The sequence below is a fragment of the Bos indicus genome, chromosome 4 (assembly GCF_029378745.1).
Source record: "Bos indicus isolate NIAB-ARS_2022 breed Sahiwal x Tharparkar chromosome 4, NIAB-ARS_B.indTharparkar_mat_pri_1.0, whole genome shotgun sequence".
NCBI classification, from domain to species: Eukaryota; Metazoa; Chordata; class Mammalia; order Artiodactyla; family Bovidae; genus Bos; species Bos indicus.
The window spans coordinates 39243251-39260728 of NC_091763.1; the positions used below are offsets into that span (position 1 = coordinate 39243251).

Genomic DNA, 17478 nt, shown 5'->3' on the forward strand with positions numbered 1-17478 from the left:
CAACAGTTAGAATTGGACATAGAACAACAGACTGGTTCCAAATAGGAAAAGGAGTACGTCAAGGCTGTATATTGCCACCCTGCTTATTTAACTTATATGCAGAGTACATCATGAGAAACGCTGGTCTGGAAGAAGCACAAGCTGGAATCAAGATTGCCGGGAGAAATATCAATAACCTCAGATATGCAGATGACACCACCCTTATGGCAGAAAGTGAAGAGGTACTAAAAAGCCTCTTGATAAAACTGAAAGTGGAGAGTGAAAAAGTTGGCTTAAAGCTTAACATTCAGAAAACAAAGATCATGGCATCCGGTCCCATCACTTTATGGGAAATAGATGGGGAAACAGTGGAAACAGTGTCACACTATTTTTTTGGGCTCCAAATCACTGGAGATGGTGATTGCAGCCATGAAATTAAAAGACACTTACTCCTTGGAAGGAAAGTTATGACCAACCTAGATAGCATATTGAAAAGCAGAGACATTACTTTGCCAACAAAGGTCCGTCTAGTCAAGGCTATGGTTTTTCCAGTGGTCATGTATGGATGTGAGAGTTGGACTGTGAAGAAAGCTGAGTGCCGAAGAATTGATGCTTTTGAACTGTGGCATTGGAGAAGACTCTTGAGAGTCCCTTGGACTGCAAGGAGATCCAACCAGTCCATTCTGAAGGAGATCAGCCCTGGGGTATCTTTGGAGGGAACGATGCTGAAGCTGAAACTCCAGTACTTTGGCCACCTCATGCGAAGAGCTGACTCATTGGAAAAGACTCTGATGCTGGGAGGGATTGGGGGCAGGAGGAGAAGGGGACGACAGAGGATGAGATGGCTGGATGGCATCACCGACTCGATGGATGTGAGTTTGAGTGAATTCCGAGGGATGGTGATGGACAGGGAGGCCTGGCGTGCTGCGATTCATGGGGTTGCAAAGAGTCGGACACGACTGAGCGACTGAACTGAACTGAACTAACTTTGTGGTACCTCAGAGGGCCCTTGAACCATCCCAAAGAAAGATATTAAAGTAATTAGGTTCATTTGGTATGCTAAAGTTATATGGGAAATACTGTCAAATAAGTCATAAATCTTTTCAATAAGTTTATATTATATGGTAAATGTTACTAATACAGATATTCTAGAAATTATACAGAATTCATAAAGTTCTGATAGGTCCTGGTAAAATATTATCAGTCATAATTCTAGTTATTACATTAAACTGTTACATGTCACCTCAGTGACCAAGTTACTTTGTCACATGGATATAATCAGGTTTTAAATGTACCTTCTTAAGCCTTTTGTCATCAGCAGCTATAGTTTTACACTGATGCCTTTGCATAAAAAAAAAATAAATTACTATCACCTCTCTAAGATTTACAGAAAGGACTTTCTAAATCTAAGATAATTAAGATTACCTAGATAAACAAAATTTTTTATTAACAATAAGCTGGTATCAGACTGGAATTATCTTTTCTCTCTGGGTTAAGAGAACAGTTTTCTTGACACTCTTTGACAAAAGTTGAAGCAAGATCCTGTATGACCTACCTCCTAGAGTAATGGAAATAAAAGCAAAAATAAATAAAAGGGACCTAGTTAAACTTAATAGCTTTTGCACAGCAAAGGAAACCATAAACAAGATGAAAAGACAACCCCCAGAATGGGATACGATATTTCAAAATGAAGAAACTGACAAAGGGTTAATCTCCAAAATATACAAGCAGCTCATGCAGCTCAATATCAGAGAAATAAACGACCAAATCAAAAAACGGGTAGAAGACCTAAAGAGACCTTTCCCCAAAGAAGACACACAGATGGCCAATAAACACGTGAAAAAAATGCCTGTCACTATCAGAGAAATGCAAATCAAAATAATAATGAGATATCACCTCACACCAGTCAGAATGGCCATCACCAAAAAATCTACAAACAATAAATGCTGGAGAGGATGTGGAGAAAAGGGAACCCTCTTGCACAGCTGGTGGGAATGTAAACTGACACAGGCACTGTTCTCCACACTGTGGAGAACACTGTGGAGATTTCTTTAAAAACTAGGAGTCAAGTTACCATGATGACGTGAAGTGAAGTGTTAGTCACCCAGTCATGTCTGATTCTTTTCGAACCCCTGGACTATATTCTGCCAGGCTCCTCTGTCCATGGGATTTCCCAAGTAGGAATACTAGAGTGGGTAGCCATTCCCTTCTCCAAGGGATCTTCCAGACCTAGGGATCCAATCTGGGTCTCTCTTGCATTGCAGACAGATTCTTTAACATTCGAGCCACCAGGTAAGTCTAAAGCTACCATATGACCCACCAATGTCACTACTGGGCATATATCCTGAAAAAAACATAATTGAAAAAGACATCTATACCTCAGTGTTCATTGCAGCACTATTTACAATAGCCAGTACATGGAAGTAACCTAGATGCCCCTTGACAGATGAATGGATAAAGAAGTTGTGGTACATACATACAATGGAATATTACTCAGCATAAAAAGGAACAAATTTGAGTCAGTTCTAGTGATGCAGATGGACCTAGAGCCTGTTTTACAGAGTGAAATAAGTCAGAAGAGGAAAAGAAACATCATATATAAACACATGTATTTGGAATGTAGAAAAATGGTACCGATGAACTTATTTGCAGGGCAGGGAAAGAGACACAGACATAGAGAACAGACTTGCGGACACAGTAGGGAAAGAAGAGAGTGGGAAGAATTGAGAGAGTAGTATTAAAACATATACATGTCCATATGTAAAATAGCCAGCTAGTGAGAAGTTGCTGTGTAAAACAGGGAGCTCAGCCTGGTGCTCTGTGTGTGTGGATGGGGTGGGAGGCATGTGAGGGAAGTTCAAGGGGAGGGGACAAATGTATACTTATGGCTGTTTCACATATTGTTCGGCAGAAACCAACACAACATTGTAAAGCAATTATCGTCCACATTAAAAAAAAAAAAACAAAAAGAGAGAGAGAGAAAGTGTTCTTGCAATGTGGCTATTGATAATAGACAATGTGATTTCTCTGCCTTTAAGTTATTTATATTTGTTTTTCAAATCTTTTGTTACTTTGGTACGGTAAATATTATTTCACAATGATCTATGAAGATTGTGACGTAGATAACGCTCATTCTCCTTCTACAAAAAATTAACCACTCATTGTCAGACTTTTGCTATCCTGATGTCCTTAGAAAATGGCAACAGTTTACTCCTAAATCAAGGAATTTAAAATGTGTAAACAATAGCTGTAAATCCAACAGTTGGAGCCTTTTCTGGTAGTTCAGTGGTAAAGAATCTGCCTGCCAATGGAGGACACATGGACTTGATCCCTGATTCAGGAAGATCCCACGCGCCATGGAGCAACTGAGCCTGTGTGCCACAACCACTGAGCTTGTGCTCCGCAGCCCAGGAGCCACAGTTACTGAGCCCGCAGGTCACAGCTACTAGAGCCTGTGCTCCTAGAGCCCATGCTCCACAAGAAGAGAAGCCACCGCGACGAGAAGCCTGCTGTGCACTCCAGCTGGAGAGCAGTCCCCACTCACAGCAACTAGAAAAAATGCAGAGCAGCGGCAAAGAGCCCGCACAGCCAAACGTAAAAATAAATAAATAATAAAAGACAAAACAGTGGGTGCTGTGGGAAATCCAAGACAGTCACTTGCTTTTTCCTGGCTCCGTCAAAACCTTCATTTTGTATTTTATAAAACCTTCCCTGACTGCAGGGTTAATGCCCCACCTCCTACCTGTCTACACACAATTATGTATTTTACTGAATATTAAATTCTAGCTTAACTAACTGAAATTTATGTTGACCAAGACTCACTTCCCAGATAGTTACTGACTGTTATGTTTTATTGCTAAAAAGTTTAATTGAATTATTCTAAAGCTTATCTCTGCAATCTATCTTTGGATGGAGATCAGATACCCCATGAACTATAGCCAGGGGACATAAAATTACATGTATTTATCAATGAACTATATGCTAATTGAAGCTTATGGCATAAACAGCATGGCAAATGAGTGCCTTTGGGCTTCTGGAGTAGGAAATTTCCAGAGGCTGGGAGAAATTACATTACCTTTGAAAAACAGCTATTGGTTTATTATCGGGCTTTGATTGATATGGAACAATTGACTATAGATCATACTGTAATATTAAGACATCAAGTGCCAATCATGCAATGGGTACAAAGTTTACCCCAAACGCACAGGGTTGGGTAAGTTCAGGAGTCCAGCATAATAAAATGGAAATGGTATATTCATGAGCAAGCCATATCTGTGCCATATGGGGTTACTGCCTTGAATGAAGAGATTTCTGAAATTGCTATTGAAGGCCATGAGCAAGAGGCTATAGTTACACATGAGAACTGAGCTGTCTATAAAACGGGAAAGCACTTTGACTCTTTAACTGCACAAGAAAAACACCACACATGATTCACTGATGGATCAGCTAAATATATAGGATTCACTTGCTATTGGAAAGTGGTGGCTCATAACTCGGTCACTACTAAATTGCTGACATATGCTGAGGAAAGTAAAAGCAGCCAATTTGCCTAGTTATATGCTGTTTATCAGGTAGTACAAGATAATTTAACTGAATGCTGTATATACACAGATTTTTTATCAGTAGCCAATGGATCGGCCACCTTACTTCCCCTATGGGTAAAAATTAACTGGCAAATTCACTCTGAAGAGTATGGAGAAAGCAATTATGGTCTGATGTTTGGGAAATTGTTTAAACTACTAATGTTTCAGTCTTTCATGTTGATGCTCAGAGTGTTCCAAATTTTATGGAACAACAGTATATCTCTATTATAGATGAGCAAACCCAAATCCAAGCAGTAGAAGTCTATTCAGACTCCAGAGAGTTGAACACTTCTACTTTGTGGGCACACCAGTAATGTGGCCATCTGAGAGAAAAAGCAACATACAGGTAGGCTCAGGATCAAGATTTCCTTAACTACGGATCTCATTAAATCTATTTCTTTACAATGTCTAATTTGTCAACATAGCAAGCTTGGAAGCTTTCCACAATTAGTTAAAGGAAAATTGGCATGTGGCAAGCTGCCTGGGGAAATATGCTAAATTTTCTATCAGTTCAGTTCAGTTCAGTTGCTCAGTCATGTCTGACTCTTCGCAACCCCTTGAATCGCAGCATGCCAGGCCTCCCTGTCCATCACAAACCCCCCGAGTTCACTCAGACTCATGTCCATCGAGTGAGTGATGCCATCCAGCCATCTCATCCTCTGTCGTCCCCTTCTCCTCCTGCCCACAATCCCTCCCAGCATCAGGGTCTTTTCCAATGAGTCAGCTCTTCGCATGAAGTGGCCAAAGTACTGGAGTTTCAGCTTCAGCGTCATTCCCTCCAAAGATATCCCAGGACTGATATCCTTCAGAATGGACTGGTTGGATCTCCTTGCAGTCCAAGGGACTCTCAAGAGTCTTCTCCAACACCACAGTTCAAAAGCATCAATTCTTTGGCACTCAGCTTTCTTCACAGTCCAACTCTCACATCCATACATGACCACTGGAAAAACCATAGCCTTGACTAGATGGACCTTTGTTGGCAAAGTAATGTCTCTGCTTTTCAATATGCTATCTAGGTTGGTCATAACTTTCCTTCCAAGGAGTAAGCGTCTTTTAATTTCATGGCTGCAGTCACCATCTGCAGTGATTTTGGAGCCCAGAAAAATAAAGTCTGACACTGTTTCCACTGTTTCCCCATCTATTTCCCATGAAGTGATGGGACCAGATGTCATGATCTTCATTTTCTGAATGTTGAGCTTTAGGCCAACTTTTTCACTCTCCACTTTCACTTTCATCAAGAGGCTTTGTAGTTCTTCTTCACTTTCTGCCATAAGGGTGGTGTCATCTGCATATCTGAGGTTATTGATATTTCTCCCAGCAATCTTGATTCCAGCTTGTGTTTCTTCCAGCCCAGCTTTTCTCATGATGTACTCTGCATATAAGTTAAATAATCAGGGTGGCAATATCCAGCCTTGACGTACTCCTTTTCCTATTTGGAACCAGTCTGTCGTTCCATGTCCAATTCTAACTGTTGCTTCCTGACCTGCATACAGATTTCTCAAGAGGCAGATCAGGTGGTCTGGTATTCCCATCTCTTTCAGAATTTCCCACAGTTTATTGTGATCCACACAGTCAAAGGCTTTGGCATAGTCAATAAAGCAGAAATAGATGTTTTTCTGGAACTCTCTTGGTTTTTCCATGATCCAGCAGATGTTGGCAATTTGATCTCTGGTTCCTCTGCCTTTTCTAAAACCAGCTTGAACATCAGGAAGTTCACGGTTCATGTATTGCTGAAGCCTGGCTTGGGGAATTCTGAGCATTACTTTACTAGCGTGTGAGATGAGTGCAATTGTTGATCCATTAATTCTGAGATAAAGGATGCCAGTAAGTGTGTACTCCTATGGACACCTATTCTCAATATTTAGTGGCTATTCTTTTTGGGAAAGCCAATCAGACTATAACTATTAAAACATTGGAGATAATTAATTTATATTATGGTGTTGCACTTCAAATTCAGAGTGCCAATGGGTGACATTTTAAAGGTAAATTAATATAAAAATTTGCTCAGGAACATAATATACAATGGGTCTTTCATATTCTTTATTATTCTCAAGCTGCCTTTGACTGATAGAATGAATGGTATGCTTAAACAGCAATTAATTAAACTTGGAGACGGCTCTTATAAGAACTGGAGGACTAACTCAAATATGGGGCTTCCCAGGTGGCGCTTGTGATAAAGAACCTATTTGCCAATGCAGAAGATGCAAGAGACGTGGGTTCAATCCCTGGGTCAGAAAGCTCCCCTGGAGAAGGGCAAGGCAACCCAATCCAGTATTGTCTGGAGAATCCCATGAACAGAGGAGCCTGGTGGGCTTTGATTGTTAGGGTTGCAAAGAGTCGGATACAACTGAAGTGACTTAGCATGCACGCACACACAACTTAAATAATGCTCTCAATATTTTAAATAATAAACCTATAGGAGAATCAGAAACACCTTTGATGAGAATGGGCATTTCAAACTTAACCAACTCATAAAATAGACTTCCATCCTGAAACAATTGAGTATTAGAAAATTAGCACATGAGTTTTTATTCTCGTGAATAGATTATTCTTGGAAGCCTGGCTATAATGCAGCTTGTCCTTCATGGCTCAACCTTCAAGGATATGCTACAATTAAAGGAAAAACATGAAGAAAGCTATTGGTGAATCTTTAGCTGGAGAAAGCAGAGCCAGACCAGAACTCAGGATAACTTCATCTGCCCAAAAGACTTCAAAGCCAGTCTTTTCTTAACTTTACCTTTCCATAGACAAAATGTATCTGTCTGTTAGATTATACCGGAGAAGGCAATGGCACCCACTCTAGTACTCTTGCCTGGAAAACCCCATGGATGGAGGAGCCTGGAAGGCTGCAGTCCATGGGGTCGCTGAGGGTTGGACACAACTGAGCTACTTCACTTTCACTTTTCACTTTCATGCATTGGAGAAGGAAATGGCAACCCACTCCAGTGTTCTTGCCTGGAGAATCCCAGGGACGGCGGAGCCTGGTGGGCTGCCATCTATGGGGTCGCACAGAGTCGTACATGACTGGTGACTTAGCAGCAGCAGCAGCAGCTAGATTACACAGCTCTGGTAAAGATTCAGCTCAAGCCTTTAACACAAGTATTATGTGACAATTTCCTGTGTCACTGTAATTGTCGCAACAACTTACTGATAGACTGTGACAAGAGTAATGAGAGACCACTATGTGGACCAACTTCTTGCACTTGGGGAACTCCACTTATTGGAGAACCCATCAACTATTGTGAATGAATTGTTTTCCCTAAAACCTATGATATGTTTTTTGAAATAGCCCCTGAATTAGTATGTATTGTAACTGATGATGTAAACACTCCCTCTATGTATCTGTTAGGAAGCCTTTTCCAGATGTCTAACATGTGTTGATCATTTATATTGGAAGGGGACCATCTATTATTTTCTCTCCATGAAAATTCAGGTATTATTGACTCAAATGTCCATGTCACCGACTCAGTGGACATGAGTTTGAGCAAGCTCTGGGAGTTTGGCATGCTGCAGTCCATGGGGTCACAAAGAACCAAACAACTGAGCGACTGAACTGACCTGAACTGACTCAAATGCTATTTCCTACTTTGTCTGTTGCTAATATTAGCTTTTCCTTAGCACCCCTATGTAAGATTTTGCAAAGAACTAAAGTATTACAAAATTTCATAGAAAAAAGGAATCATTCCTTGATAGAACATTCTGTTGTTACTGCTATTACAGCCAATAAGTTAATTGAAATAGGAGTTAATGTACAAAATCTTACTTCTAATTCATGGTGAAACTTTTTGTTTACAACATCCCCTACCACTCAGAAATGGTTTTCTATATTGTTTAACCCCTTGCTTGTTTCTTTAATTATCTTGTTTCTTTTGGGCTGTTTGGAATTGTTATTTGACCTACAGAATTAACAAGACTGCTCGTGTTATATTGCCTTATTCCTATGTTCTTCAGCCTCAACAATCCTGCGGCTGACTGTAAGGAAAATTAAAATGGAGGAAGTCTTGTTCAGGTTTCAGAAGCAGAAGAGCAGTCTTCTGATCTTGCTTCTGATCTGCTTGGACACTGCCCAGATTCCATGCCTGCCCACAAGCACAGCTAGTCAGGTGGCACTTTAGATAAGAAAGGGAGTGGGTCTTGGAATTCTTGAGCCCCTGGAGGTCTGGCCAACCATGCCTGGAGTTTAACGAAATCCTATGACTCACAAGATAAAACAAACAACACTGTAAAAATGTTAAAGTAAAACCAGAGCTGCATTTTTGCATGCACAGTGATGATGATATCAGTTTGAGGCCTAGGATTATAAGTGGGAACCCCCAAAACTGCAGTTTGAAGTCTCACCCATGGAGCGGATGCGCTGCATTAGACCTTTTCCCAACTGGGACTCCAGACCGCTGTTCCTTGGGAATTCCCAGCATGTGCTGTTCAAGTCTGGATGTTGACTGACGCAATTTGGTGATGCACATGAGGTTGTTAACTCCATTGTGTCTATTTTGCTTTTCTTTTAATGGTTGTATATTGAAATTAAATAATCCCCTACTAAATATTGAAATTGTTTACTTGTGTATAATGAGTGTTTTTTTTTGTTTATTAATCCTTGGAAACTGAAATGAAAGTAAAACTTTTGGCAAGATAGTAACTGGGATTTGAAACCAGGCATAGGACTAAACTGAGTCTACAAAGTAGTAGAAGCAAACAGAATGACACAATATATGTGCCTATTACTTAATAAATGAGACGGGTTGTCCACGAATGTAGAGCTCTTTAGTGGTCTACAGAACACAAATTCCTATCAGTTTCGTTCTAATGTAAATGGACTCAAGCACCACTTGTGATTGAGAAACATGAGGCTTTTGAAGACAGGGATTTTTTTTTTTTTGAGTTGGGGGGATCAAGAATAGGCTTTTAAAAAACATCAGCGGTGCACTTGTACTTTTTTTTCCCCATTCAATCAATCTAGTTCGTGTGGAATACTAGAGTTAAACTTATGAAAGATTTAAAATGATATTATGTAGGCAATGAGGATCCATCTTATATTTAAGGAATTATACAAGTTGTAGCATTTAAAATATTGTCTTCATAAAATTTTCTGTCTTATCAAACAATTTTCACACTTTTGGGGATTTATACAGTTTAACAACTAAGGAGTATAAAGGAAGAGCAGAGCATGGGGAAAATGTGATTATGACTTGAAAAAAATAATGAGAATCTTTATCAAGACAAAGTAAAATAATAGCATGTTTCATTACTTTGTGTATTTCATCATACTTTTGGGAGATTAAAAATTATTTATACTTTCATTTATTTCATAAATTATTGTTAAGCACCTCCTATATGTTTGGTCTCAGGATAATTTTAGTGATTAACGTCTTGTTCTTATAAGGTTTACAGAAATTTATCCCATCCCATGTGTTGTGATCAACAATGTTCAGCTCTCCCACCTGAATCTTTATTCCTTTGGGATCTAGAGCAAGTTATTTAAGAATAAAAATAATTTACTTAAGCTGTTTCAACTATAAATGGGGATTTTTTTTTTTTTTTTAATGTAGGTTTATTGTAAGGATTAGTAAGAATCTGTTTAAGAGTATTTGGTACAATGCTTAGCATACACCAAAAATTCAATGCATATTAGTTGTCATTTCAATATAGATAAACCAAATAACCTGTCAAAATAGAAATATAAATAATAATTCTAAATAAATTATATTTAATGTGGCAATAAAAACTGTGAAAATGTGTGACCTGTTAAATAAGATTGTTCAGTTTCTTTTTGGTGCCCTAAGTTTCTTATCCAGGATAGATTTTGCCCCAAGCTGTAATGATAATCGCAATTATGCTTATAGTCCTGATTCTGCTTTCTCTGAGAGAGAGAAAACAAATAGGAAGACTGGTCCTTCATTGTTTACCTACAGAATTTACTTATCAAAAAATCTAGCTTCTTTAAAAGGAGCCTGAATCCCTAGTGAAGCACAGGAGTTACCATGGGGCAAATCAGGATCATGGTCACACAAGAACATACTGAAATTGAGAATTTGCAAGAAGTGTAATAGAAAGCGTGTGGGCTTCCCTGGTAGCTCAGACCATAGACAATCTGCCTTCAATGTAGGACACCCCGGTTTGATCCCTGGGTTGGGAAGACCCCCTGGAGAAAGAAATGGCAACCCACTCTAGTATTCTTGCCTGGAAAACCCCATGGACAGAGGAGCCTGGTGGGCTACAGTCATGGGGTTGCTAAGAGTTGGACTAAAAAGTAAAGTAAGATGAGTACTTAGGACATTAGGAAAGGTTGACAAATTATTTGTGTGTTTGCTTGGTTTTGTTTTTATATGGAGAAAATGAGAAAAGAAAAGGATTAAAAATAGGAAAAGGTAAGATGAAGTGGATTCCTCAAGACTAGTTCTCTTAATAGCTAGCACTTCCCTGGTGGCTCAGACGTTAAAGCGTCTGCCTCCAATGCAGGAGACCCAGGTTCAATCCCTGGGTTCGATCGCTGGGTCAGGAAGATCCACCTGGAGAAGGAAATGGCAACCCACTTCAGTATTCTTGCCTGGAGAATCCTATGGTCAGAGGAGCCTGGTAGGCTACAGTCCACGGGGTCAAAGAGTCGGACACGACTGAGTGACTTCACTTTCACTTTCACGCTCTTCCTCAGGTTCAAGTCCTTTCAGGAGGTGGGGGTGGGCTGAACTGAAGGATGAGGAATGAGAGCTGTGGAGGAAAGGCTGTTTTGAAGATGGCTTTAATTTTGCCCACTACCATCTCTCTACAGCTCGAGACAGGCCACATTATGCCCATTTTCCCTTCCTCTGTAGACAGAGACATTGTTCTTATTTGTATCCATTTCAGAAACACATGGGGCAACTATACCCCAAATTCATTAAAAATAGCGCAAGCTATTACCTAAAATAATCAAAGCACTACCTCAAGGTGCAAAGACAAACCTCTGTATCACGAGTGTCCATTCCTTATCTTCTCCCTTCCTCCCAGTGCAAGCCCTTCATCCCCTCCACTTTGAGGGAGGCTGGGAAGTGCATGCATATGGGATGGAGCTAGAAAAGAGGAGGGTGGGGGGGAGGCAGAACATGGAATCCATGCCACATTTATGTCAGAGAGAGGCAGTGCATAATCTCAGTGTTTCAGACATTTTAAGAAGAGGGCATGACCAAATTGTATCACAGTCCCCACATCAGACAAGTTTATGTGCTTTTGGTACCTTTGCTGTGACTGGGGAGCTTAGCTGAGCTTCTGAAAAAAGTTACCTGCTCTGAGCCCATTGAATAGGGGCAATTTTTCTGCCTGACAATCGTGGGTGTTTTTGTTTTGTTGGTTCATTTATTTTTACCCCACAGTATCATATTCTGTTCTCATGGGACTTCTTTCTACCTGGGCTTGGACCTGTCTGCCATCTGCCTCCCAGACTGCCTCCCAGCTCCTTCCCGGGCTCTAACACCCTAGGGAAACTGCCTCAGTGTTTGGAATCCCTAGATTGCTCATAGCAGTGCAACTAGACAGATTAGGAGTTGAAGCACATTTAACAGAAAGGCAGTGCTTTGCTTTCTTCTTATGCTGCTTCCCCTTCCTCTTTTCCCAAATAGATATGTAAACACATGTATTTTCCTGTTTAAACTTAGCGAATTGGTCCTCTGCCTGTGCCTTGATTTAGCTATTGGGCTGAGCCTTGCTCCTCCCTTCCTTACTCGGATAGGAGCCACTGGGATCTGGAGCTCCAACTTCCAAATTGCAGCTGGCCTCAGGCCAGGTGACCTTTTCTTTGTAAGTTTCTTTCCTAAGCAGAGTGGGGGTGGGGGGGTGGGGAGCTGGGATCTGTTTGGTGGTGTGGTGGGCGAAGGGGGGGGGGCTGGGGGGGTAGTGAGGAAAGGAGGGGGGGTGGGAGAGAGTAAAGGGCTGTTGTTAAACAGTTTCTTACCGTAAGAGGGAGTTCAGACCTAGATCTTTCCAGTTAATCACACAACAAACTTAGCTCATCGCAATAAAAAGCAGCTCAGAGCCGACGGGCTCTTTTAGGCTCTGAGTCGGAAGAGGGTTCTTTCACCCAGGCATCTGCTCCAGTGGGATCCGCCAGCACACCCAGCAGGACCATGTGGGTGACCAGACTTCTGCCAGTCCTGCTGCTGCAGCACGTCCTCCTCCACCTCCTCCTGCTTCCCATCGCCATCCCCTATGCAGGTTAGTTTTCTCCTTTAATATTATTATTTCACTCTCTCTTGCTAACCTTTGCTTTCCCTAGCTCTCCCTTTGCCTTACTCCCAGCATCCTTCCTTAACTCAGTTTGTGGTAAGGTTTTTTTAAACCTCTCATTTATCTTTCTTTTGACATGCTTTTGCTGTTTGAAAAGCATTTAAAATGATAATTAGCATCCCCCCTGTTGTTTCCACCCATTTCCCATTGATCCAGCCCCATCTCACTTAGCCTGATAGTCCTGGATGGTGGAATGGGAATGGAGTGCTAACACAGGCTTGGAGAAGTTTAAAGCTGAACAGAGGGTCTAATCTGAACGGGGACAGTGATGGTCAGTACAGCAGGGACACAATTTTTTTTTTTTTTTTCCAGAGACAATTTTCCACGACAGTCCGCTATCCCACATCACTCAGTCAACATTCAGGGCCAAATTATGACTTAATACAGGTTTTCATTTGGAGAAGGCAGATTAAACTCTGAGTATATGCATGTTATAAAAATGAAAGAGAAAGCCTCTCTTCTAAGGTCTTATTCTTTCTGAGTATGGAAGCCTGCCTTTTGGACACTGCAGTGCAAAGGAGGCAAAAATTGTGTGACTTGATTATAGCTGCAGAACTGCTCCTTTTGGTGTCCTGCTTTCTCCCCAGAATTTACAGGTTGGGAAGGAGTTGCTTGGGAGTTCATATTGTCTGGAAGTTTAGACTTTAATTTGCTGCTTTGGGAAGTTTTCTGTTGTTATCAGGGCAAGAGGAAACATCTGTATTTGGTTGTATTATCACTGTCGTGGCTGGGATGCCAACAGGAGAGGGTAGTGAGCATCAGAGGTGGGCACAGGGGAATAAAGGAATAGAACAAATGCCCAGATGGTAGACATGGTTTTTTAAAAAATAATACAAGACAGAGAACTGGCTATATTTTTTGAGATAAGTTAAATATGAAATTTATCAGACCTCTGATCTAGTTTTCGATGTAATCCAAAGGGTGAAAACACCAAGAATTTGCAAGTGACAAGAAAAGTCATTCAGTCCTACCTGGCTTTCTTTGATTTTGTGATGTGTTCTTTTTGGAAAACAACACTGTGTGGAAAGGGTCAGTTTGAAAACATTTATGTTAGATTTCTAAACAGATCGGAAAAAAGTATCAATCTAACAGGTTATCACCCTTGAGATGTGTCGTGTTAAAATTAATTCTTATATGACATTGCTGGTTTGGGGGATTTTGAGCCTAAATTGAAATGATGGCTAACATTTTGAGGATTTTCATTTCTAAAATTAAAATGTTGATGGGCTGACGTAGAATATGGTTACCTAGAGTCATCTGTGCTAATACATGGGGATCGCGGCGTGGAAAACCCAAACAGTAGATCAACCATAGACAATGTCTATCTGCTTTTGGCATGCATTTTGAAACTTTGGCAGGAGATATACATTTGCAATTATATTTCACTTTGGCTAGTGTTGAAATGACTGCATTTCCTGAATATAGGGAGAATGGAACCCAAGAGAATGCTGCAAGCAAGAAGAAGACAGTTGGGAATTACAGATAATAGAATAATTCCTAGAGTGGATAATGTTAAAATTGTTATCCAAAAGAGGATTTCCCTTTGTCAAGTTTATTTTGATAGTTTTTTAAAAAACATAACATTCTTCAAAGTAGAAAACATGGCTAGCCCTCTTAGAACATACAAAGAAAGTCTGTTCTTTTTTATAACATCTAAAATGGAACATTGAGAACTTTGTTATTGCTGTTACTTGCTTAGGTTATACTTTTTTGATTTATCTGATGACTGCATTTTTACATACTGTGAGATAACACAATATTTAAAACGAAGTCGGTATTATAATGAGCTGATAACCAGTTATGAGCAGAATGTATTATGGAGATATTTTTAGAAAAGTTTCAAAAAACTTGAAGAAATATTGATTGTTACAGACCCAAGCCATCTTTATAAGAAACTAGTCCACATAGGATTATCCTCCATCATCCCACCTGCACTGGATACAAATATCCAATTCCTTCTAACAACAACAAAGGAACATTAAAGGAGCCCCTATTGTCAAGGAGTCTGTGCAAGATTTACAGATGAACAAATGGCAAAAAGACCTACATTTGTTGAGCAACTGTTATGGACCTGGTTCTAAAACAAAGCTTATTTAATTCTAATAAGATTGGCATTATTGGATTGACTCATTTTACAGAAGGAAACTGAAGTTAAACTCTTAAATATTTTGGCTTATTATCTTAGATAATGGATAGAACTGAGATTCTTACCTAAATCTACGTGAATGAGATATGCAATGTGCATTTTTTCCTTTTATTTATATTGAAAACAGAAGCAGTGAAATCAATCAAAACTTACTTAAAAAAATCTACTTTAGTTAGTAATACAAGGATGATTCTGTGTTAAAAGTAGTATTATGTTACGGTTGAGAGTTCATTTCTAGCTTAGAAGATCAAATAAGGTTTAGGGGGTATGTAATAGCCGAGTGAAGTATGAAAATATAGGTAGCAGTATGCTCAGTACTTAAGTCAGGGAAACATAAAGTGGCTGAAGGTACTGAAATAAGCAAGTATATCAAAGGACAGGTAATCATGTAGGGGTGTACTGAGTGCCTGAGGAGGAGGAGTATGACCTAGGTCTGGAAAAATAGACTAGCATGTATATGGGCTTCCCAGGTGGCACAGTGGTAAAGAATCCCCCTGCCAATGCAGGAGACAAAAAAGATGCAGGTTCAATCCCTGGGTTGGGAAGGTCCCCTGGAGGAGGAGGAAATGGCAACCCACTCCAGTATTCCTATCTTGAAAATCCCATGAACAGAGGAACCTGGTGGACTAGAGCCCATGGGGTCACCAAAAGTTAGACACGACTGAGCGTGGTGCATATGTATGCTTGAACATCACACTAAATTACATTATTTTAAACATTATGGATGGTTCTGAGTTCACAAATACATGGATGAAGTGTGGTTGCTTTGGCTGGGGTGTGGAGGAGAGCTGTAGAAAGAAACAGACAATGAAGCAAGAGACCAGGAAGAGGCTGAAGGAGGAAGTGGAATGAAGTAGAAGGAAGGAGATGCCTAGGGAGGGTCCTAAACTCATACTGAACATCATTTCATTTGTAAAACTTTTTGGAAGAGATAATTACGCTGCTTCTCAAATACTAACATTTGATTGAAATCTGATTTGATCCTTTCTTGATATCTTTACTTGTGATATTGTTCACTTCTCTAAAGAAGGGGAGAAAATTGTCTGCTTATGAATCCAAGTCCTAGATAATAGAAATGAAGATTTGGACTTGTTTTTATGATTTTTGCCTCTGGGAAGTAAATTTCCAGTCACCACCATTCCCTTCCATTAATTATTTGTATACTTTCATCTTAACATCTTGCCACTTCAAGCTGTTAATCACTAATCACGTGGGTAGGTTTCTCAGAATATGTGGAGCCAGATTCCTGCTTCTTTCCACACCCTGCAAATCCTTTCCTTTGCATGATTTTCCTTTGAAGTCAATGGTTAGTCCATACAGAGAAGAAATATATGAGGTACTGAGAGAAATGAGTGTGAGGCCTGGGGACCAGAGGGAGAAATGTGTCTTTCTTCAAGCACCTTGATACATTTGACCCTACTTTCTGTTTGTAGGTTTTCACTAAGATCCTAATGATTTCAATTCTAAAACTGGGACTTAAGTTTTTTTTTAGGAAATATAGCTTTGAGAATGTTTTCCCATACTGAGGGAAGAGGGAAAAGGAGTTGCAGTTTAAAATACAGGAAAGTATGACAAAGTTGCAGTGATCTCTTACCCTTTGATTTCATTTCAGTATTTTGTTTATAAACTTCAACTAACAGTCATGCACAAAAAAATAGTAGGGAAAATCTTATCCAAAGATATTTTTGAGTTTCCTCCAAAATTAAGTTTGTGTTTTAACTGTTTTTAGCAAAACAAGCATCCGTTGTTAATACATATGGAAGAGTAAGTATTTTCAGCAAAGGAATTTTATTTTCAGATGCTGTTTTTGAATGACTCCTGTTTTAAATTTTTCTTTTATTGAAGAAGGAATTAATTTTATAGGTGTGTGGATTACATGATGTACAACTAGCTTGAACTTTCCAGTTTTGAGTAATCATTTACTGACCTAGTAGAGATGACTGAATTATAAGGGAAAGCTTCTAAGTCAGTAGAAATAAAGAGTGAAGAGGGAATCCTAGTATCTGGTTCTGATTGCCTCTGATTAGCTTTGTAACCCCAGACAAGCTTTTCTCTCCTATTTATTATCTAGTAAAGGGAAATTATAGATTTATTTGTTTTTCAGGATACTTTTTGATCTTTAGATGAAAGGTAGTGATCGAAAGTTTGTCAGCAAGCAAGAGTAGACTATTTTTATGAGGTACAGCCACACATTAACACATTTCTATAGGTCAGCTGAGGATCTGCAGAATTAAACATAACCAATGATCCCACAGAAACCCCTTTTCTCTATAGTCATCCTCAATGCCTTCCTTCTGTTGTCTGGTTCTGAGAAAACAAAACAGAGCACTGACCAGGGGTGCTATTTTTTGTAATTAGTAAAACGCATATCTGAACTCAGTGTTTGTCTTAGACTTTTTAAATTTAGTTTTACATTCTTCTCTCACACTTAAACATATGTAATAAATGCAATATACATTAGGCCAATTTAAGTTCTGTACTTTTAGTTAATTTAATTGATGATATATATATATA

General features: G+C 39.6%; 1 protein-coding gene across 3 annotated transcripts in view; it reads left to right on the top strand.

Annotated features, from left to right (window-relative positions):
- The first annotated feature begins 12182 nt into the window (after positions 1 to 12182).
- HGF (hepatocyte growth factor) overlaps positions 12183 to 17478 on the top strand; it is an 85285-nt gene continuing 79989 nt past the window's right edge. For all 3 annotated transcript variants that reach the window (XM_070787673.1, XM_070787674.1, XM_070787675.1), the window contains exons 1-2: positions 12183 to 12332; positions 12617 to 12746. In XM_070787673.1, coding sequence (XP_070643774.1) covers positions 12659 to 12746 — 88 coding nt within the window. In that variant the 5' untranslated portion in view covers positions 12183 to 12332; positions 12617 to 12658. The remainder of the gene's footprint in view (positions 12333 to 12616; positions 12747 to 17478) is intronic.